The sequence below is a fragment of the Balaenoptera ricei genome, chromosome 6 (genome assembly GCF_028023285.1).
Source record: "Balaenoptera ricei isolate mBalRic1 chromosome 6, mBalRic1.hap2, whole genome shotgun sequence".
In the NCBI taxonomy this organism is placed as follows: domain Eukaryota; kingdom Metazoa; phylum Chordata; class Mammalia; order Artiodactyla; family Balaenopteridae; genus Balaenoptera; species Balaenoptera ricei.
The window spans coordinates 86,604,861-86,627,356 of NC_082644.1; the positions used below are offsets into that span (position 1 = coordinate 86,604,861).

At 44.6% G+C, this 22,496-nt stretch overlaps 1 protein-coding gene and 1 long non-coding RNA gene across 5 annotated transcripts; one reads left to right on the plus strand and one right to left on the minus strand.

The window, feature by feature from the left end:
• Positions 1 to 19,339, plus strand: CLTA (clathrin light chain A). Of its 4 annotated transcripts, XR_009503714.1 has the most exons (7): positions 1 to 319; positions 7,206 to 7,243; positions 9,351 to 9,468; positions 13,504 to 13,615; positions 17,882 to 17,917; positions 18,436 to 18,583; positions 18,884 to 18,973. XR_009503714.1 is itself a non-coding variant. In XM_059925073.1 (6 exons), exons 1-6 carry the CDS (start codon positions 118 to 120, stop codon positions 19,053 to 19,055), a joined length of 678 nt encoding a protein of 225 aa, XP_059781056.1. In that variant the 5' UTR covers positions 2 to 117; the 3' UTR covers positions 19,056 to 19,339. The 4 variants fall into 4 exon arrangements, 2 of the variants coding, with proteins under 2 accessions (XP_059781056.1, XP_059781057.1); XR_009503715.1 differs by lacking the exon at positions 17,882 to 17,917; XM_059925073.1 differs by lacking the exon at positions 18,436 to 18,583 and having other exon boundaries at positions 2 to 319; positions 18,884 to 19,339.
• LOC132367181 (uncharacterized) lies at positions 10,580 to 21,094 on the minus strand. Its single transcript, XR_009503716.1, has 3 exons — positions 20,599 to 21,094; positions 20,178 to 20,302; positions 10,580 to 11,444 (listed from the first exon to the last, which is right to left on the minus strand). It is a non-coding gene; the product is annotated as an uncharacterized LOC132367181 (long non-coding RNA).
• Positions 21,095 to 22,496: the final 1,402 nt, after the last annotated feature.

Here is a 22,496-nt window from a genome sequence, read left to right on the forward strand (position 1 = left end):
TTCCGTCTTCTCCCTCCTCCCGCTTGATATCAGTCGCCACCACAGCGGCCGCTGCCGGGCGCGGAGTCGGCTGGTGTGTCTCTCAGCGTCGGTGTCCGTGCTGTTGAACTGCCCGCCATGGCTGAGTTAGATCCGTTCGGCGCCCACGCTAGCGGTCCCGCGCTGGGGAACGGAGTGGCCGGCGAAGAGGACCCTGCCGCGGCCTTTTTGGCGCAGCAGGAGAGCGAGATTGCGGGCATCGAGAACGACGAGGCCTTCGCTATCCTGGACGGCGGCGCCCCCGGGCCCCAGCCGCACGGCGAGCCGCCGGGGGGTCCGGGTGAGTGTGGGCGCGTTCGGGGCGGGAGCACTTGTACGGAAACGGCCCGGAGCGGGTCTGAGAGTTCTGTGTAACTCTTGCACCTCGCTGAGCGGGAGGTTAAGGAGGAATGCAAAAAGGAAACGGGACCCCGGCTCAGTCATGCAGAAACGCAGGCTCGGCAAGTCTGGTCCGTTCTGTGAGTGTGTTTGAGCGCTCCCGGGCACGGGCGGGGGATAAAGTCAAGAAAATAGGATGACAAGCTGAGGATCCCGAAGAAGCCCGTTCAATGCAGGGATCTTTCATTGAGCACTTGCTGTGCCTTGAGCCTGGCCTCAGAGGCACAACCGCATTGGCGCACTTTGGCCAGACTTACAGGCCAGTCTGAGCCTAACACAGACCAGTTAGTAGGAAGGAAGGCCGGGAAAAAAAAAAAAAAAAAGAATCGTGGTATCGTTTTCGAGACAGAAACGAAAATGGCAATGCAGTTCAGTATTTCAGCACTTAAGGTGTACAGAATGTTGGGTGAGGGGGAGGAAAGGAGGAGTGAATAGGGAACGCGAGAAAGACGGTCTAGCCCTGGAGAAACTCTGGCCAAAGAGGGCAAGAGTTTTACCGCTTGTGGAACGTATCACGGCTAGGACTTCCGGAGCTCTCCTTCCTCTGGGAACAGCTTTGGTAGGCAGTGTTGCCTAAGCAGAACCTGAGATTAGCCTGGATCGGTCTTCCAGGAGGTGAAGGGAAAAAGTAGTGTGGCCTTTCCCCAGCCAAGCTCCAGCAAACAAGAGAAAGCGAGCACGTGGCAGGCTGCCAGTCTGACTTCTGAATGCCTTACCTGTGTGCAGTGCTTCGAATTGTGGCGGTAGGAGGAAAGGATGAGTCGAAGAGACCTTTTTAATCGTATAGGGAAGTAGGAAATGAGCTAGAAGAAACGGGAGGCGGCTTTTCATTTCTTTAAAAAACGTTCCAACTAAGGGAGAATAAGGTACAGGTGGGACAGATAGGGGTGTTTATGCTACCCTAAATTCAGACCTTACGGGGCCAGGCAGGTAACATAAATGAGAGAAACGTGCGGGCTGTGAGTAATAAGGAGTATTGGAGACTGCGGCTTTGGTGCACTAGAGTAGTGAGTGGTCTTGGTAAAACCGTTCAGACTCTGAAATCTCAGTCTTCAGCCAAGCAGAACCTGTTTGGGGAGTGGGGGTGGGGAGACTGCTAGTTTGCAGCCTGAATTTTTATACTGCATCATGCTGCCTCCTGAGCAAATCAGTTCCCCAATAAGAATTTACAGGAGAATGGGTAGTATACCTGAAAATGCAATTTATAGCAAGCAGGTTGGGCTGAACTAGGCTGTGGCTGGAAAATGAATTTGGCTTTAGGTGATTAGGGTTTCTTTGTTGTTGTCGGGAGGTCTTCAACATTTGCCTGAGAATCGTAATATTTTTAGATCCTTCGTTTATCTCCCTCATTGAATAGAAGGAGAAAACTGAGTCCTGCAGAGAAACGACTTGCTTAAGAAAAAAGGGCAAGTTAATAATAGCTGAGCGCCAAGTCCCCCCACCTTAGACTGTGCCATAGTCTATTGCAGTTGTTTAAGCAGGGGTGGCGTGGGATAAGAGATTGTCATTTCTGAAAGGCAGTTGTGGCTGCCCTGGGGAGGACAGTTGGGGGTATCAGGACTCATAGAAGACTGTCCTGATTGAAGGACGGTGTTGACTCTTGCTCACTGTTGTATCCCTGGTGCCTAGCAGGGTGTCTGGCACACAATAGATAAAAAGGAATGTGCAAAAATGTCAGGTACAGGGGTCCTGTATAGAACCAGCAGATCTTGTTGATGGGAGGGGTAAAAGGGAAAGAATAGAGCTGGACACACAGATCCCTTGTGCATCAAGCTTTCAGCAAAGGGAAGGAAGGGATGATTGCTGACTTAGTTCCTAGGAAGGACTTTCTTAGTGAACTAAGCATTTAGTGACTTAAAGCCAGATCTCTGACAGTGTAGTTGAGGTTGGTAATAGTGCAGTGGTCAGCACTTCCTTTGAGGATTAGAGCACTAGTTGGACACTTTATCTTCTTTCTTTTTCTCTTTTCTTCTCTCTCTCTAGGGGTTAAGATTCTGTGCTGTCCTAGACTGCTTGAATGTGAGTTTAGCTTTGTGGTCTCAGACAACTTGCATAACCATCGCTGCCACTGCCCTGCCTCAGTTTTCTTCTCTGTAAAAGGTGCGGATACACACCACACAGGATTGCTAGGATTATATTGGAGAGCACCTGTAAAGTGCTTACACACAGAAGCTGGTATGTTATGACTACACACAGTCCCTGCCTATTATTCCTTGGGAGTGAGGTGAGAAAGGTGTTACAAAGCCTGTAGGCTTTGGGGTGTACTGAAGACACAGATTTTAGGAGGGAGCTCTGTATCTGATGTGTTACCGTACAGAGATATATAGGCAGGAGGCACTAACAGAGATTGAGGAGAGAGGAACATACCTAAACTCCCCCAGCCTTGGGGAAAACTCCCATGGAGGAGGGGCTAGGCCTGAGCCTTGGATGACGCCCTCAGCTGTTAGGACATCAGTTCTTAGGACATCCGGAGAAGAACATTAGCTTAGAGGTGGGAGGTAACCAGCTGAGTGAAGTGGCTCGGGGATACTGAGTAAGAACAAATGGTCAGGAAAGAGGCAGCCCGAGTCTAGAGCCGAGGAAAAGCCCTCAATCGTGAGGGCTGAGGATGGAGGAGGATAAGAGAGGCGATTAAGGAGCTACCGAGAGAGTATGGCAGTGAGGCACTCATCGAAGGAAGAGAGGTACATAAAGGAAAGCTTTCTGGAGGTGGAGAGTAATTTTCTTGGTAGCAGTGGTGGAGGGAAGTTCGGGGAAATTGCATGCATGATACTTAGTGATACTGCACATTGGCTGTGTCCCGGGTTCTCTGTGTACTTTCAGATCCATGCAGTAACTCTGCAGGCAGAGTGGTAGTGTCATCCTGTTTCAGGTGAGAACTGATGGTTGTGGAAGTTAAGCAGTGTTCCTAAAGTGGCCAGCTAATTCATGATTCCACAGGAATTCAGACCCAGGTCTGCTTGACTTCCATTGCTTGGGGAACATGGGAAGTTGAAGGTGAGTTTGGGATAAAGAGTCTTTCATCTCTGGAAACTTATTCTGGCCCTTGTTTCTGTCTGGAGTTCTAGAGATGCCCTAGAAAGTTTCCTTCTGGAGCATTAAGTTGGTTAGCTTAGTTGTCCTAATAAATCAAGGCCCTGGGTGGCCTGCCTTCTGCATGTTTCTATAGCAACAGATGATCCTTTGATTTGAGGCAGTTGAATGTCAGTACAGTAGTACAGTAACTAATAAAAGCTCAAAGCACTTGCCAGTGAGTCTGGTTGAGTCTTCATACCTAAAGGATGGGCAACATGTGACTTAGAAAGAGCTATGGGATGAGAATTGCTTCTGATGTTGTGTCTGGAGTAGTGACCAAGGTCTCTCCTACTGACAGTGGCCCTGGGTTGAAATAAATATTAACTGGATAGTTGGTGTGTTAGTTGTAATATATTAACCAGAACGTAGGCCTGGCCAGACTAGCCATTGTAGGCCCGAAGATTTAAAATTATCTCACTTTTTTTAATAGTATTTACTTACTTATTTATGGCTGCATTGGGTCTTCGTTGCTGCGCATGAGCTTTGTCTAGTTGTGGAGAGCAGGGGCTACTCTTTGTTATGGTGCGCGGGCTTCTCATCGTGGTGGCTTCTCTTGTTGTAGAGCACGGGCTCTAGGCGTGTGGGCTTCAGCAGTTGTGGCTCTCGGGCTGTAGAGCGCAGGCTCAGTAGTTGTGGTGCATGGGGTTAGTTGCTCTGCAGCATGTGCGATCTTCCCGGACCAGGGCTCGAACCCGTGTCCCGTATCTCACTTTTTAAATTTTACTCAAAAAAAAAAAAAATAAATTCCAGGTGGATTAAAGAGAGGCTTTTTTTTTTTTTTAAGTACCAGAAGAAAAGTGAATATTTATCTTAGAGTAGGAAAGGCCTTCATCATAAATGCAGACAGAGAAATCATAAAGGAAAAAAAAACTGATAGTGTCTCATACAAGTTAAGTAGTTCTAGGCATTAACTATTGTAAACCATACAAAAAGATAATGGGGAAAATATTTGCAATGTGAGAAAACAAATAATACAGAAAGAATACTTAGAGATCAAAAGATAGCAGAAAAATGGGCAAAACTCAGGCAGTTCAGTAAAGAAGAAAATCAAATGTCAGGTGATTACCTCACAGAAGATTGGCACAACAAAGCCACCTTAAGGGTTTTTTTCCTGATAATCAGATTAGCAAAAATTTTAAAACACGCTAAAACTCAGTCTCTAGTATCAATGAAGGTCTGAAAAATGGGGCACTCGTGGTGATGGTGGAAATACAAATGGTGGACCAAAGGGGGCAAATGGCTGGTGTTTAGAGGTCTTTAGAATATATATTCTGTGATCCATCAGTTCTATGTCAAGAAATTTATTGCTGAGGAAGGATTGAATATGCCCCCTGCAAATACTTTTATTAGTTTTTTGCTAAATTTACATTTCCAAAACTTGATAGAATACTTTAAAAATGATAGGGATAGGTGACACAGAAACAGCTTAAAGTAGAAAAAAGCCACTGACAAAAACTACAAGAAACTCATTTTTGTACTTTCATAAATAAAGCATAGGAGTAAAACAAGTAAGGAAATTAAGAAAAGTACGAGAAATATGTTGAAATGATTGATAAATAACCAGCAAGTGAAACATGGATCAGAGCTGTGGTGGGTTGGTAAGTGCTTAGATCCTGTGGTTTGTCTTCATGCCTCAGGTTATCAGATGATCCTTCCTCTGACTTCTTGCTTACCCAGGTATTGCACCACTTTTTAAATGCTGATTATCTCATGATACATGCATTTAATGTTTTTCTTATATATCTTAAACATAAAAAATAAATTTAAGAGTGAAAATACTGTCATTAGTTATCTGCCCCTTCAAGAACACCTTACTTACCTCTCAAGGAACCAACCCTACATGTATTTTAAGGTCGTTTGTGAAGTGCTGATACGTACAGATGTTGTGAGGATTAAACTTAATGTATAGAAAGTGTTTAACATTGTGCCTGGCACATTGGAAGCAGTAAGTAGTAGGTGTTTTCATACTAAAAAAGTTGAGAATTTAATGATAGAGATGAATGGATTACTAAAAAGCATTTGTTACAGGAGTTGTTTTGCTGCAAGAAATTTTATGTATATGCATTAGATAAAGTAAAAAAATAGAAACCAGTAGACTGAGTAATGAAATTATGTGGTATTTTCTTCTCTCTCCATTTTCCTTTTTTTTAAAACAATGTTTTGGTATCAGGGAGACATGCTGGGGAAATGAAAGTTTTCAGTACTCCCAAAGCTAAGAGGAGGGTAATTGGGAGAAGCAAGAGAACGAGGCTGATTTGGAAAATAGGCGGTTCAAGTTGGGTTTAATTAGTTAGGAACCAAGAAAACTGGAGGAGTGGTTTGATGAAATCTTTGCCTGTTCAAAGGAAAGAATGTGGCTGAGAGCGCCCTGCCTCTGGCTTCTAGGAAAACCTCTGATGTTTCTGAGGGCCTTGTGATGGTGACCCACACTAGCTGCTCTGCATTCCTTTTACTACTTGGGTTCTTGTATCTTTTAGGTTCATCTCTTTTCTCCTCTTCCCTCTCCCATCCCATGCAATAACATGGTCATCATAGTTTGAAAACAATTGGACAAAATACTGGAAGTCCTACATAGTAGGCAGTAAATACGGGTCAACCAACAGATAGAGAATACATAGAATATGTAGGTGGACGCTGCATTTTTGTGGTGCCTGTATTGAAGCTTTCAAGGGGAGGCAGAGCAGCCACTCCAAAGGGCTGGTGTGCGGCCTGGGACAGGCTGTCTCCGTGACGGCTGTTGGGTCAGGGCATGGGTTAGAAACACATGCTTATTGGGCCAATCAGGTAACTGAATTAGTGACACACAGAAGGGGTTTAAAAAAAAAAAAAAAAATGAGGCTAGTGGGGACTGGCAAATTGTCCAGAGCATGCTGCACGTAAAGGCTGCCTTCATTTAAGGAATGCAGGCCCAGTATTGCCAGATCTTCTGTCTGCACGCCCCCCCACACACACTGGGAATCCTGATTTTGTGAAATTTCCTGATTTAGTGCTTTGTATTTTAAATAAAATATGTTCAGCCTGTGGACCACCATCTTGTACTGTATGGATTGATAAGCTCTGGGTCTTAACTTAGACATTTTTCGTATTTCTGAGATGGACTTTCTCATTTAGCTCATGAACAATTAATTGTGCCAATAAGATCAGATTGTATACAATCTGAGTTTTTGTAACTTGCATCCTTGAAAACACTAATTTAATTTGGTATGCCCAAATCTTACTGTTCTGGACTAATTCCAGGTAGACTAGAGGAATTAGCAAGAAGTCTCAACTGTAGACCCTCAGGTGCCAAACCTATTCTAGCCAAAGGATGGAGAATCCTGACCCCCAAGAAAGCACCTTGGTTTAAATATGAAGCTGCATATCTCTGCTCGCTGTGAAGGATTCCGGGCCACCCTTATCCTTTGCCTTCTCTAGAACTTTCATAAACTGTTGCTCTGTGAGGCACTTCTGCCGGACTTCTAAGTGTTATCTCTAAGCCAGAAGACAATTATCAAAAGCTTTTGGACAGATTTGTCCACGTTTTGGTGAAGTCATTTGTGTAAGCACATCTTGATTTCATTAAATAGAAAGTTGTCCATTCTTCTATCTGGTACCTAGCACAGGGATAGTATTTAGTAACTTAGAGTACTTACAGCAATGTGTCATACTCTATAACCCTTTGGCCCAGCATATGACCAGCCCTGATTGACAGATTGAAATCTTATGTCTTGCAGATGCTGTTGATGGAATCATGAATGGCGAATACTACCAGGTACAGAGTACTCTGATTATGTTGCATGATAGTGTTGAGAGTCTTCCTTTCCTGTGATTTGAATTGACTGACCTGGAAAGGACCCCACTCCTTTGACGTCCCTGGATGTATTAGTAACTGGTATGTTACCTGCCAAAGTGGAAGGATTTGAAGAGAGGTGGCATTGATAGAGTAGTCTTTTAAAATGTGATTGACCTGGCCCTAGTGTTACCAACTTTATTCTCAAGAAATGACCCTTCATGATGATGGCAGTGCTGGTGGCAGTGGCAGTGGCGGCTAATTTAAACACTGTGCCATGTAGTGTCAAGCACTGTTTATACTGAATTTTCTTTAATTCTCACAACAATCTGAGGGACCTGAACTATTGTTATTCGCATTTACAGATGAATAAACTGAGGCACACAGAGGTTAAACCAGGAGTCTAAAAGTAACAAAGGTAGTATGTGGTGGGGCCAGCATTGGAACCTTTTAGCTTTTAGATTGTCTTGAGGGTGGGGGGTGGCTGGTATTTGTGATGGCTACCATTATTTTCCCTCTGTATCACTGAGTTTTTGGTCACCAGCCCAACTTGCATTGGCTTAAATAGAATTCACTAGCTCATATAATTGAAAGAACTCTGAGATAGGCTAGGGGTCCTCGGACCTGGATTCCGACTCAGTTCCTCTAGGACTCTGGTTCTGCCAGCTGAGTGTGCGGTTTTATACTCTTTCACGGTGGCAGAATGGCTACAGCACTTCGAGGTCTCACATGTGCATGTCATACTATCTAGAACAACTTGGAGGTTTCTCCCAACCACTCAACAAAAGTCCTATGTTTCCCTCTTGACCAGATGGAAGTAATCACTGTAGCCTGGGGAAATAGCGTGGTGCTTTGCTTCTGCCTGGGTTTCTGCCCACCCTTCAACCAGTTAACTGTCAGGAAGGATGAGATTAGTCTAATTGGTTTAAGCCAAAGGTGGACTAACTTTTGCTGTAAAGGACCAGATAGTAAACATTTTAAGCTTTGTGGGTCATAAGGTCTCTGTCAGCCTATTCTGTTGCTGTAACATGAAAGCGTCTGTAGACAGTATGTAAATGAATGGGCACAGCTCTGTTCCAGTAAAATTTAATTACAAAAACAGGTGGCCGAGCCTGGCTATAGTTTCCAATCCCTGGTTTAGAGCTTGGTCTTCAGAGTGAGATGGAATGGGGTTCAGTCCTGGCTTTATCCCTTACTAGCTGTGAATTTGGACATGTCATTTCTCTGCACCTCAGTTTAATCCCCTGACTGTTGACATGGGAATAAAAATTTGACTTGCAAGGTGTTTGGGAGATAAAGCTTTTATGTGGCTGAAACATGGAAAGTGCTAACAAGTTAGTTACTAATAAATACTACTGTAAATAATTTTCTTTACATCTTTGTTTATAGTCTGGTTAAGTTAAGCTGGTAATATTCCCTCCCTAGTTCAGTAGGTGAAATAATTCTATAAAGATTAGATTCTTTTTGAATCTTTATCAATTTATTAGCTCCCAAATCTTAAACACTGTAAAGAACCTGTGTGTCTCCCTCCCCTCCCCATACACTGTGACTCACATTGGCCTGCCTTTTTATTTTCTTTGGTGTGACTGTAGTAACTATACATTTTCTTTCGGACTCTCTTTTTCCTAGAATTCACTATATTTTGATTAGGTGGTATTAAGTGTACTTTTCCCTGTATTGTATAATAACATTCAGAAGTGTCAGGTTCTAGGCCTATGCCGTGCTGTGTATTTACCTTTGTTACTTTGAAGATACCACAATCTCTGTGTCAAGTAAGGAAACTAAAACTGATCACACTGTTTCCTAGTAAGTCCATTACTCACTTCCCCAGCTTTCCTATCTCCCACTCATGTCCCATTTATTAACAGGATAAGAACTACTCAGGCTCCCTTGTGGATTGCAAGGATTGAGTGCATAATGTTGAAAGCTCCCTATTGGCACGTAAGGTGGTGGTGTTGCTCGGAAGGTAATCCTTTACATTTACCACAGCCATCAGTGTTGCACATAACCAGCGGTTCTAACTTGGGTGAAGCGCATTTCTGGGAGGAGGTTTTGGTACTGATAGAGCACAACTGTGTTTTGTGTTAAGGAGAGTAATGGGCCAACAGACAGTTATGCAGCTATTTCACAAGTGGATCGATTGCAGTCAGAGCCTGAAAGTATCCGTAAATGGAGAGAAGAGCAAACGGAACGCTTGGAAGCCCTTGGTAAGGAATCCCTTTCTGTCTTTGGGTGTCTGTTTTCAGTGGAATAGTTGACTTTGACTCTACTTTTATCCCTTTTTAACATGAATTTAGCCATAATGTCCTTGTACAGTTTCGGGGAAGGTATCTTTCCCAACAAGGTCACAAGGCCACCACATGGAGATGCTTAATCACAGGCCGCTGTGTGGGGATTCGGGCAGCCCGGAGAGCCACAGTGCATCTCTCCTCTCAGGAAGGGCAGAGTGGTGCTGTGGAAAGAGCCTTGGACTTGGAGTGAAAGACTGGGCTCCAGGCCCAGCTGTAACTTACCAGCTGTGGGCACTTGGTTGCTCAAACCTTACAGAGCCTGTTTCTTCATCTGTGAAGTAAGATCAGTGTTATCAGCCCCAAGGGTAGTCTGAGATGGTATTTATGAGAGTGCTTTATAAACCTGAAGGTGTTATATCCATGTGAGGGACTGCACAGTCCATTTACCATTTGAAGGCTGAATTTAAAGTAATGCTTGAGAGGAAAATGTGAAGGATGTTAGGTAATATGTACGATTTGGTTTTCTTACCCTAATATCCCTGTAAGTTTTTACTTTTTATGGGTGAGGATCATAGGAAGAGTAAGTTTTTGAATCACCACGGCCAGAAGTGGTAGAGTCAGAGTTTCAGCTTAAGTCTGCTCTGCTTCAGAATCCACACCCATCCCTTCAGCTGCATTGCATTTAGTGTACGCCATCTCGAGGGGCAGGCCGAGCGTGACGAGCCTGAGAATCAGTGCCAGCCAGCCTGGCCTTTGCTGAAGCGCCTTCTCCATGGAGTGTCAGCTGTTGGTCAAGATCGGGAGAGACTTGGTATCTGTACATGTGGGTTGGAAAGGTGTGGCAGAGGCGGTGGGGGGGGTGTTATCCACAGGGTATTCTTTTCTCAATTTTTTATTAAAATTTCAGACACAGAATAGAGTAAAACAAACATGTGTGCCCCTTCCTCCAGATTCAGTAATGAACATTTTGCCATATTGGGTTGTCTTTGTATAAATGAGGCATGTATGTGTATGTTTTATACACTCACATGTGCATACATTTATATGTGTATTGTGAATATACACATAATTTTTTTTTCTGATCCACTTTAAGATATAGACACCACCACATACATCGTACCTAAATATTTTATTGTACATCTAGAAGTAGCAACATGCTTCTATGTTACCACAGTGTCAGCATTATTATTCCTTCTTGGGAATCGCTGAACTAGTGAAAACATGACTCAGATGGTGTAGAAATAGGAAAGGACACCTAGAAATAGGAGAGGAATTGACCCAGATAATACAGCCAATTAGTGTCTCTCCAGCCCAGTTTCTGTGGCTTTCAGAACAGAGGGCACACTTACGTTTAACCTTTACAGCAGTATCCGATAGTAGTTTCTTTGATGACGGAAATGTTCTATATCTGTGCTGTTCTGTATGGTAGCCACTAACTGCATGTGGCTATTATGACTGAGGAACTGAGTTTTAAATTTTATTTAATTTTAATAAATTTAAATAGCCACATGAGGCTAGTAGCCACTGTACTGGATAGTGCAGCTTTAGAAAGATGAAGATAGGTCTTCATGGTGCAGACAGCCTTGGTCCTTGCTTGTTCTTCTTTGAGCATCTCTTCTGAGTAGACTTTGAGGCAAGACTTAGCAGGTATTAGTACTATTAGAGTCTTTTTCATGATGCAGAACCCAGCTTTATCTTTTCTCTTTCCCCAAAGTTTAGCAAAGTTGTCTTCTCCATGCAGAAGCATACACTTTGGTGTCTGGAAAAATTTCATTTTCTTTTTCAATTATCAAATTGGGCTCTTTGGGAATATTCCATGAAGTGCTGTTTTCTTAACTCATGTTGCCTTCCTGAGGGAAGTCAAACATTTGGCCTCGTATTCCAGTAGAATCGAATTAAACTGGTCCATGAATTAGGTGTTTCTGCAGGTTCACCTTTTTCCCTTGCAAGAACTGTGAGAAAGTGCAAGATGCTAAAAATAGAGAAGCAATGTCCATGGTTTTAAGCTTAGCTGTGTGCTACGTTTTCCAATAATTTTCTGTGAACAGTAATGCGTATGGCCAGAGAAGACAGCTGTCAATGTACCCTGCTCTCTAAGAGGATTTTTCACCCTCTCCTCTCCCTTCTCCCTCCCAGATTCAGAGATGCTGTATTACAGCCTGGATCTTTGTTCCATCAAGCTGAGCATTTAAGAATTCTAAATTCTTGTTGCCAGTGTCACTTCATAAATTTATAAAAGCAAGAAGACGATTTAAAGGAACTATTTTATGCAGTAAAATGATCATTAGACTATACAGAAAGAAAATACTCTCCAATCAAAAAGTAATTCTTTGGAAGTAATTTCACAACTCTTGAAAAGGAGACCTTATTCTTTAAAGTTTTTTCAGTTTCTTGTCCACAGGGCACCGTCGGCCCACAGCATCTCTCCCTGCATCACAGCACCCTCCATTCCACATACACTTAATGCCATGGACAGACACACATCACAAGTTTACTGTGTATACTTGAGTCAGTGGAAAATTTGAGCGAAATAATTCTCCTCCTGAGCCAATAGGTCACCTTCTGATAAGTTAGGTAACAGGGTAAAAAGTTCTTTATAATCTGAAACTTTGGGGGAGTTTCTAGCTGCTACTAGGTTATTTCTAGTAGTTAAAAAGTCTTCTGCAGGTTGTTACTACAAGACCTTTCTTGCAAAGGCCCTAAAATTGCCCCTGAATGCTTACTTTCTTCCCTTCAAGAAGTTGTTTGCTTTGTACTTTGCTCCTCAAGGACACTCATTACAGGTTGGGCTCTGGCTCTGCACTGTCCAGACTCTGGTCTGGATCACTGATGCCCATCTGCTGGTCACATCTGTGACTGTTGCTGGGCCTGCCTCCCTTTCCGTCCCTCATCCCTCTCTTTGGAGGCAGCACAGTGAAGTAAGAATGTGTGAGCTTTAGAGTCAGACCTGGGTGTGAATCTTGGCTCTGCCACTTATTATAACCTTTGGGAACGTTACTCAAACTTGCCGAGCTGTAGCTTTTCTCACTGCTGAATATGGGACTAGTTTACCTTCTTGGGATTGTTGTAAAGATTAAATGAGATGTCTGTAAAACACCTTCCAGAGAGGACATCCTTAAGAATGTGCTTAACGTTTAGGTATTAGCGTGACTTCCGGTGTCAACTGTGGCAAAAGTATGACCTGTATTTCCTTCTCTCTACGGTAATTTACTGACATGTTTCTTTAGCTCAGTATCTTAGGGAAACTCGTATTTAGTCCTGAGAAACTTCGTGGGTGAGAATCCAGTCTGGCACACCTGCTAGGTGTGCATTTTCTCTCTCACCTAGAACCTTTTGGATAGCTGTTAATGACGACCCTCACCTCTCCCCCCACAGTTCTCTGCATTGGAGTTTCTCCTTTAGTTCTGCCCTAGACTCGCTCTGTGGCCTAAGCAGGAGTAGATATTTTGTGCTCCCCTCAATTCCATCTATACCCTACTGTTTCCTGGTTCTGGAATCATGTCTACCTCTGATAATTTTTCTCATAGCTCCCTGCTTCATAGATGTGCATCTACCATTAATTGTCCAACCTGTGTGGAATATAGTTTGTGAGGAGATTTTATTAAAAGATTATCTAATATGAATAGTCCACCCTGAACTGGCAGCATCATTAAAGAATCACCTGTAATTGCTTTTTCCCCAGTTGGTGTCCCAAAAGCCTTTTTTAAAATTAAAAGTCAGTATTTCCATCTCTCCCCCACCTCAAAAAAACCCCCAAACTAGTGATCCACTAACGTGTAGGTGGACTGGGATAAATGGTGGTGAAACACTTTGAATAGAATTGCTGAGCTCGAGAGCTGGACATACAATCAGGGAAAAGAGAATTTTATCTTTCCTCCCGACTGTTCTCCCTCCAACACACACATGCGCCCGCACACAGCATGAGATTAATAAGCCCAAATACACGGTGAAGCGGACTTCAATTTGCATTTCACCTCATTCGTATTGTCTTTCTTTTCCTTCCCTTCAAAGATGCCAATTCTCGGAAGCAGGAAGCAGAGTGGAAAGAAAAAGCAATAAAGGAGCTGGATGAGTGGTATGCGAGGCAGGACGAGCAGCTACAGAAGACGAAAGCGAACAACAGGTCAGTCTGCACTGCTTCTAGAACAGCTCGTTTGTCAAGACAAAATCAGGTCTGTTTCCACCAGCCAGTGTAGGTTTTCAGCTGCCGCGTCTTTTAGTGTGAAATGTCTTTGCAGGTTTTCAAAAATATACTTTTGAAACATAAGGGTTACGAGTCTCTTGGATCTTGTGAGAGTAATTCAGCCTGTTTTTTCACCACACTAGTTGTAGTGAGTCTAGCTCTGCATCTGAGAGTTTGGTTAGTATGCACTGCCTGTAATGGTATGATTCTGCAGAAGGAAGTGTCATCTCACGGGATCAAGTGCACATGTAAAAATGTAACCCTGGAATGAAAGGCCACTTTCATGACTATTCCAGGATCTCAGTACTTTGGAGGTGATTATAGACTCAGTCATGTCGCATCCCCTACCTCTGAGGGCTGCTCCCCAAAGGGTCCAGTAGCAGGGATGTGTGTTTTGTCATTAGGTGGCCAAGATTTTCCAACACAGTGACTTCAGAATTAAGGGTTCTCTGGGTGCTTATTATCTGTGTCTAAGAAAATCATGAGTTGACTTTTTAAAAATGCTCTTTTCAGAATTTACTCACTTACTGAAGGTTAAGTAGTTGTAGGGAGTAAAGGGTGTCATTCTCCTTCACCACCGACCAGCAGCTGTGGTCTTTAAATGCTCCGTGCTCGGAGTCCACTTGGAAGCAGCTCAGAGAGATGGGGGCAGCACTGCTTGCCTGGGCGCAGGCCGGTGGGCTTGCTTCCCCTGCCAGACTGGAGACTCTGAACTGGCTTTCACTTCATAGTCACTCCACCCACTTCAGTGTAAAAGATAGGTTAGACTCGGCCTGGGGCTATTTGTAATTTTCATGGTAAAGAGCCTTGGGTCCTTGTTCTCAGAGGCAGGAGTGGGTTTAAGTACCCTTGTCTTTGGCAGCTCTTAAGTGGAAATCTGCCAGAAGAGAGGGAGCTGACCTCTTTGCCGGATAGTTTCTGCCGTCGTGGGGCGGCTACGGCAGAGCAGGTGGACTGTTTGTGCAGCAGCCTTCAACTACCTGTCTCCCGTTGCCCGTTCTTGGTTCTGTCACTGCCTCGGGTGCCAGGCTCGAGCCTCTGTCCTGGCCACCTTCCTGTGGGGCATGCGTGCCTGTCAGGTTCCATTTGAAGTTTTATGACAAGTGTGGTGGGTCTGCCCTCTGGTCGGGGTTGTGTTGCTGAGGGTAGTAACGTTAGCCCGGGGCTTCTGCTGTGAGATTGTGGTCAGTTTGAAGTGCTGACAGGTCCAGGCTCCTTTATCCTGTGCTCATTCAGGATGATTTCCCCCAGATGGAAGTTCAGATTTGCCTCAGGCCGTGAATCTGCTCTGAAGTACTTGGTAAAACCAGGCTGACCCTCCATGTGTGGAGTCCCCTTCCTGCCTTGCCTGAGGACTGCTGCTTTCAGGCCCCTCTCAATAGGTGGAAGGGCCAGCTGAGTTTTTGTGTGTGGTTTCCCTTTTGTTCTGGGGCTGTAGCCTCGATGGGGCTGTGCTGTCCTGTCACCAACAGCTCCTTCCTCTCGGGCTAGCTGCAAAGGAGCAAAAGCCTGACAGCAAGCTTTTGTTGTCTTAGTAATGCTTTGAACAGGAGTCATTAAACCTTTATTCTCTCCCAGTAGAGGCAAGCACAAGTTGAAATTGACTAGGTTTAGCCCTTTGTGTAAACTAAAAGGATTATGGGTTTACAAGCTGGCCTGCCTTTCCTTTCCCTCCCACTCATTGTGCCCACAAACTACTCTGTTTTCCTGCTGACTTATTTGGAGTTACAATCAGGCTGTTCTTTTTGCTTTCTTTAAATTTCCACAAAACACCTCCTATGTATAAACCAAAATGGGAGAGAAGCAAGGGTATGTGTGAGTTTAAAAATAAAATTACTAGAATTTCCCTGCAAATAAATATGGGAGCTTAGGTTAATGACCAGGCATGATTGTCCTTAAAAGGTCCCTCCCACTCCTGTGCCCCAAACCCACTGGACAAAGGAGAGGGTAAGACTCATTGAGGGAGGTTCCCTGCCCACCCATGCTGGATGAGGGGGGCTGGCTGGGCCCAGGGATTCAGCCTGTCCCCTGCTTTGTGAACTTGTCCACCCAGCTTGCCCCCCTTTCCTTCTTGTCCCAGAGTTGCCATTTTGGTCCATCCCCGTGTGAGAGTGAAGGGGGGATGAAGTTCTGGCCTCTGGGCTGTACGTTGTCAAAGCAGTCGAGTCTGGCAGGGACTGAGCGGACTGACGGTTGTGTTCAGGGACACACAGTACGCCAGAGCCAGGACCCTTGTCTGCTGGTCTTCTCACTGCTTGCCTCCAGCTCCTCTTTTTTCAAAGGTGGGCATTTTGAAATGACCATCTATGTTCCCAGGATACTGGCAGTTGGTCCCAGCTAGTCAGTGTGGGGAAGCAGTAGTCGGATAATCCAAGATTAAGCTGGCTTTGGGCCCTAGCGTTCCTGGCGTCTGGCAGCGTTTGTGCCCAGTGGTGTTTACTGAGGCTGGCAGGAAGGAGGCGTGGCTTCCCGAGTGCACACCAGCTGGGGAGCAGCAGTAACTTACAGTGAAAAGAGCCAGGCCGCCTTGGTTGTGAGTTCTGCCACCCCTGTTGCTACTTGCTGCCAAACAGGTTGCTTCTTCTCGAGGCCTCCCTTCCCTATCACGTCATCTGTAAAGTGCGGGGAGAACACTCAGCGTCCTAGGTTGTTTGGGGTTGAGGATGGAATGGACACACAATGTCTGTCAGAGGGCTCAGCCCATAAGTGGGTACCTAGGAACTGCTCGTCGTTGCTGGGGTAAGGCCTGGGGATGAAGCTGGCAGCGCTCTGGAGAATCCCACGGGGAGGGCCGGTAGGAAGCCTCACCTGCTGGAGTGTCCGGTGCTCGGTTAGGATGGAGCCTTGGGAGCAGCTCCCCAGAGCACAGTCGTGCCTCTATTGTGGATTTGAGATGTTTCTGCTTCTCAATGTTCTCTCTTTTTTCCTGCCTGCTTGCCTGCCTTTTGGACCTCTTGCTGTCTAGGGTGGCAGATGAAGCTTTCTACAAACAACCCTTCGCTGACGTGATTGGTTATGTGTATGTTGCAAAACTAATTCCTTTTCTTGTCTTGATTGTTCCTACTTTTTGTTTATAGTTAATGCTCCTTTTATGTCACAAGTTGCTTTGCTTTTAAAATTATTTCAAACTGGCACTGTGGGGGCTGCCTAAGAGTTGATAAGCTGGGGGAATGTTCCATTGATTGTCTCACAGAACCACGACTCCCTGCAACTCTGGTTGCCATTTTTCATTTTGGGGTTTGGAGGGAAGGAAGCTAACTCACTTTCAAAACGTGAGTCATTCGTGATCTCGTCTGGGAAGGCTTTGGGACTGGGGAGGGCGCTGACCTCTTGTTGCTGCTGCCACTGCTGCCTCCCTGCCCCAGGTGGGAAGGGGGAGTGTCCCCACCTGGGGAGGGGGAAGAAGCCCTGGGTTAGGAGCCAGTGCCGGCAGCATTTTCTACACTGGGTTCCTTTGAAGAATGTGAGGTTAGGGCAGAAGAGTCAGCAGAGGGGGCAGTCTCCCGTGGGGTCCGTAATTGTTTCTCTCTGGTCTCATACCAGAAATTGTTGTTTTGTGGCCAGCTTCTGATGCCCTGTCCCCCACTCTGGCATAAAGAGACCCCCAGCTCTGAGGTTGAGATAGCCAGAGCTGTCTGATACAGGCCACTGTGGCTTTTCCTCCTAAAGAAAACTGCAACTTCTCTGGAAAAGTGTTGTTTTGTTTTGGTTTAAGGATTCCTGTTATCAAAGCAGTATTGCTGAATCGCTTGTTTCCTCCTCAAAAATTAGGACTAGCCTTTTGATGTAAGGGAGATGAGGGTGGAATGAAGGAAGTGAGGAACTTGTGGGAAGAGTAGACAACAGGCTGAGGTCTGTAGAGCCTCTTAGGGCGCGTGACCTTGAGCCCTTCATCCCGTTAGGAGATAGAGCTGGGTTTCCTGGGCCCGTGGGTGCATTTGCAATGAGACTTGTGAAATGCTGGACTTACAGGTGGTGTTGGATTTACTTTTTGCACATTCTCTCTGGAGTAGAAAATGGAGACTGGAAAAGTCAAGTCTGGGTTTGCTGGGCAGCAGGTGGCCCAACAAAGCCAGCCGCACGTCCCCAAGAGTACAGAGTGGCAAGGGCATGTCTAGCTTACTGACCATCTGCATTGAGCTCATTCTCATTTTCTGTATCTGACCTAAAGTTTTTCTTGTTTCTTTTCTTCTCTTCACCTTTAAGCACAAACATAAACCATCCTTGCTACAGCCTAGAACAGTTAAGTAAACCTTTCTCACTGCCCCTGTGTGTGCCATGAAGTCGCAGTGTTGTAGTGGCTCTGGGCTTCAGCGGTGTTTGCCACAGCCATCCCTGTGAGAGTGCTACCCCTCTGTCCCCACGGACCAGTCATCTCCATTGCTTTCGCTTTGCCCGTGATGCCTGTTGGGAGTAGATGAAGTAGTGTGTCTTCCCTCCTCTTAGCATTGTCCTTTTAGGCTGTAGCTCCTACAAGTTAGTTCCCAACTGGGGATGGGCTGACCTTGGTGTGAAAAAATGTTGGAGCAGCATCCTACCAAAAAGCAATTCACACTGATTGGCTCTCGGCCATTGGGTGCCCACTCCTGCCAGAGTGCCCTGAGAAGCCCATGGTACCTGGCTGGAGGGAAAATGGCAAACTTTTGGCTGAACTGGAGAATGTTGTAACAAACCCCTTCCAGAATGGCTTTAGTCTCTAGTGCCTGCTAGCATGGGAGCTTTGTCTTGAATTCCTTTTGATCTGCCCTATTTCTCTCCAGCCTTAGGAATAAATCCAGAGGCTACTGTGCAGTGACCTGTGGGCTTCTTTGGAGGTCTCTAAATTTACTTGAAACTCAGTACAGCCCAACATAAACTGCTGTTCAAGTTCTTGGCCAGCCTGCTGCTTTGCCCTTGCTAATGAAGGCGGTGAGTAGCTGGCTAAGGACTGGCTTTTTAAATTCTCTGTATGAACAGAGAGAGTGAGCCCTGAACCAGACAAACACCTGTATTCCAACATTTTACACAGCAGTCCGGGCACCCTGTGCCTAGGAAAGCTGGCCATGTGTCTGCTCCCGAGTCTGACCTGGGCCAGGGGCTGTTATTCTTTGGAAAACCACAATGCCATTAAGTCAGGCATAAAGAGGCAGTTGCTTCCATAACAGGGCAGCTGCCAGGTAGCTAACAGGGATTCTACATTAAACCAACATCTTTTGTTGTTGCTTCCAGGGCAGCAGAAGAAGCCTTTGTAAATGACATTGAAGAGTCGTCCCCAGGCACTGAGTGGGAGCGGGTGGCCCGGCTGTGTGACTTTAACCCCAAGTCCAGCAAGCAGGCCAAAGATGTCTCCCGCATGCGTTCTGTCCTCATCTCCCTCAAGCAGGCCCCCCTGGTGCACTGAAGAGCCACCCTGTGGAAACACTACATCTGCAATATCTTAATCCTACTCAGTGAAGCTCTTCACGGTAATTGGATTAATTATGTTGAGTTCTTTTGGACCAAACCTTTTGTCTTTAGAGTTGATCATTGTTTGTGATTGCATGTTTCCTTCAACTGTGTTGTCCCTGGCATTCAAAGAGGAGGGGAGGCGGCGGAGGAAGGGAGGGAAGGCTCCCAATGGCAGCCTCAACCTATGCTTTTGTGCATTATTCTGAGAATAAATTTCTGTTTCAGACAATAAACAAACATGAAGCTTCATTATTGACCACAAGATGTGCTGCAGTTGGGAGTGAGGTTGGTGAGGAATTTCCTTTTATCCTTTCTAGGGCTGAGGCACAGCCACTGGGTGCCAACCCCTGCCTTGAACTAAAATAGCTCTGAGTTTCTATTGTCTATAGTAGGAGTCTGTGAAAGTTTCCATTTGAAAAGGGAGTTCCTTGGCTAAAAGTTAACCCCTCATTGCCCACCAAAGGTAGAGCTTTGAATCCCCACACCACCCTAGACATTTTCTCCCAGGTGGCTCTTTTTTGTCACTGTCCCTTACTGTAGGATCTTGGATAGTATATTTCAGCAGGGGTCTCTCTGGGAAATAAAGCTAGTGAGACCCTTACTCCTTTGGATTCAGCCAGTAAACCTGAGTCAGGATGGCATGAATGTGGCTGGCCCCATTAACTCTGAATCCCTGTAGCACACATTTGGATCTGTGCCATCCTTAGCACTTTTCTAATATTTATTTCTATTGTCAAGTCCTTCATCTAGACCTTGCTGGCCAGTACAGTAGCCACAGGTGGCTATTTAAATCAATCAGAATTAAAAATACAATTCTAGCCCCTAGATCCATTTCATATGCTCTGTGGCCACATGTAGTTAGGTAGCATTCGGATTGCACAGGACAGATTATAGAACATTTACGTTATCACGGAATGTTCTGGACCACACTGATCCACACAACAGGTGCCTGTAGGAGACCGTTCCATTCAGGCATCAACACATTCATTATTTGCTCTCAGAACCTGTCACATTTTAGGTGATGGCTCGAGTGACTGATAAAGCCATATTTCAGAAATCTGCTACTAATGGTTACCTGTTACTAGTCCAAGTTGGAGATTGATGTAAACACCTGTAATGCCACACTCAGGAGGTGGAGCTGGGTTAGGTCTTGCCATTGCCGAGAAGGAAAGTCCACCATCTCTCCTATGGTAATTATGTCTGGAAGGGAGAGGAACATTTACTTTTCTGCCTACTTTCCCCTCTCCAAGCTTCTTAGTTGGGCATTCCTTGATCTGGCCCACATTTCTGGCCTCTCTGCTATTCCTCCCCTTTAGCCACCTCCACTTGTAATCAAGCAATCACTTGCTGTTGTTCACCAACCATTAGTTGCTTCTGGGCCTTGCTAATGCCCTTGAAAGTGTTGAAATCTGGTTTAAGAAGTAGCTGAAAGGCCACCTCCGTAATGCCTTTCCTTTCCCCTGAGCTCCCATGGCCCTCTATGTGCAACAGCTTACCTTTTGATATTGTCTTGGTTGGTGTTATCTGGACTTGTCTTGCCTCCCACACAGGATGGGCTTCTTGAGGGTGGATGTGGCAGTTAATCAGACGTCAGTGAAGTCTGACTTTCTCGAAATCAAGAGGTGACTGGATAATATGACAAAAGTAATGCTATATGCATCCAAGGTTAGGTTGTAAAAGGCAATACAGCTTACGGCTGGTTTGTTGGAACACAGAAGCTGGTAGTCCTTGAGCCACCATGTAAAAAGCTCTACAATCCTGAAGCCACCATGCTATGAGGAAGCCCAAATCAGCCCACGTGGAGAGACCTGGAAACTACAAGCAAAGAGAGATGCATGGCCAGCCCTATTCCAACCTATTCCAGCTCCAGCCACTGTCTAACTGCAAGTGCATCTGATGCCCTAAGTCAGAATTGCCAAGTAGAGCCTTTCCAAAATTCCTGACCCACAGAAACCATGAGAGAAAATGATTACCGTTTAAGCCTCTTAAGTTTTGAGGTGGTTTGTTACATAGCAGTAGTAGCTTTGGATTGTTTCTAATGCCTACATTACTCACATGGGGCTTCATAAAAAAGGAAGGAGTTGGCTCAGAAACTCAGTGAGTGCTCAATATTTAGTTTCAAACCTCTTTCTTGGGACCACTTTGCTTTTTATGTCAAATTTTAAATGGATTCAACATAGTATTGGAAGTCCTAGCCAGAGCACTTAGGCAAGAAAAGAATAAAAGGCATCCACGTTGGAAAGGAAGCAATAAAACTGTCACTATTTGCAGATGACATGATTTTATATATAAAAAACCCTAAAGACTCTACCAAAAAATTGTTACTAATAAATGAATTATGTTGTAGCATACAAAATTAGTATACAGAAATTTGCTGCATTTCTGTACACTAATAACAAACTATTAGAGAAATTAACAATCCCGTTTACAATTACATCAAAAAGAATAAAATACCTAGGAATAAATATAACCAAGGAGGTGAAAAAACTGTACACTGACAACTGTCAGACACCGATGAAAGAAACTAAAGACAGACACCAAGCTCATGGACTGGAAAAATTAATATTGTTAAAATGTCCATACTATCCAAAGCAATCTACAGGTTCAATGTAGTACCTATCAAAATCTCAATGGCATTTTTCACAAAAATAGAACAATCCAAAATCAGTATGGAAACACAAAAGACCCTGAATAGCCAAAGCAATCTCAAGAAAGAACAAAGCTGGAAGCATCACTCTGATTTCAAACCATATTACAAAGCTATAGTAAAACAGTCTGGCATTGGCATAAAAACAGACACATAGATCAATGAAACAGAATAGAGAGCCCAAAAATAAACCCCTGCGTATATGGTCAGTTAATTTATGACAAAAGAGCCAAGAGTATACAATCAGGAAAGACAGTCACTTCATAAATGGTGTTGGGAAAACTGGACCATTATCTTATACCATACACAAAAATTAACTCAAAATGGATTAAAGACTTGACTATAAGGCCTGAAACCATAAAAATCCTAGAAGAAAACACAGGCAGTAAGCTCCCTGACATCAGTCTTGTGATGATTTTTTTGGATTTGATGCCAAAAGCAAAGGCAACAAGAGCAGAAATAACTGGGACTACATCAAACTAAAAAGCTCTGCACAGCAAAAGAAACCATCGACAAAACGAAAAGACAACCTACTAAAAGGGAGAAAATATTTGCAAATCATACATACAGTGAGGGGTTCATATCCAAAATATGTGAAGAATTCATACAACTCAATAGCATAAAAACAATCCAATTTAAAAATAAGAGGATTTGAATAGACATTTATCCAAAGAAGCCAAACAGCTGGCCAATGGGTAAATGAAAAGGTGCTCAACATCACTAATCATCAGGGAAAATGAAAATCAA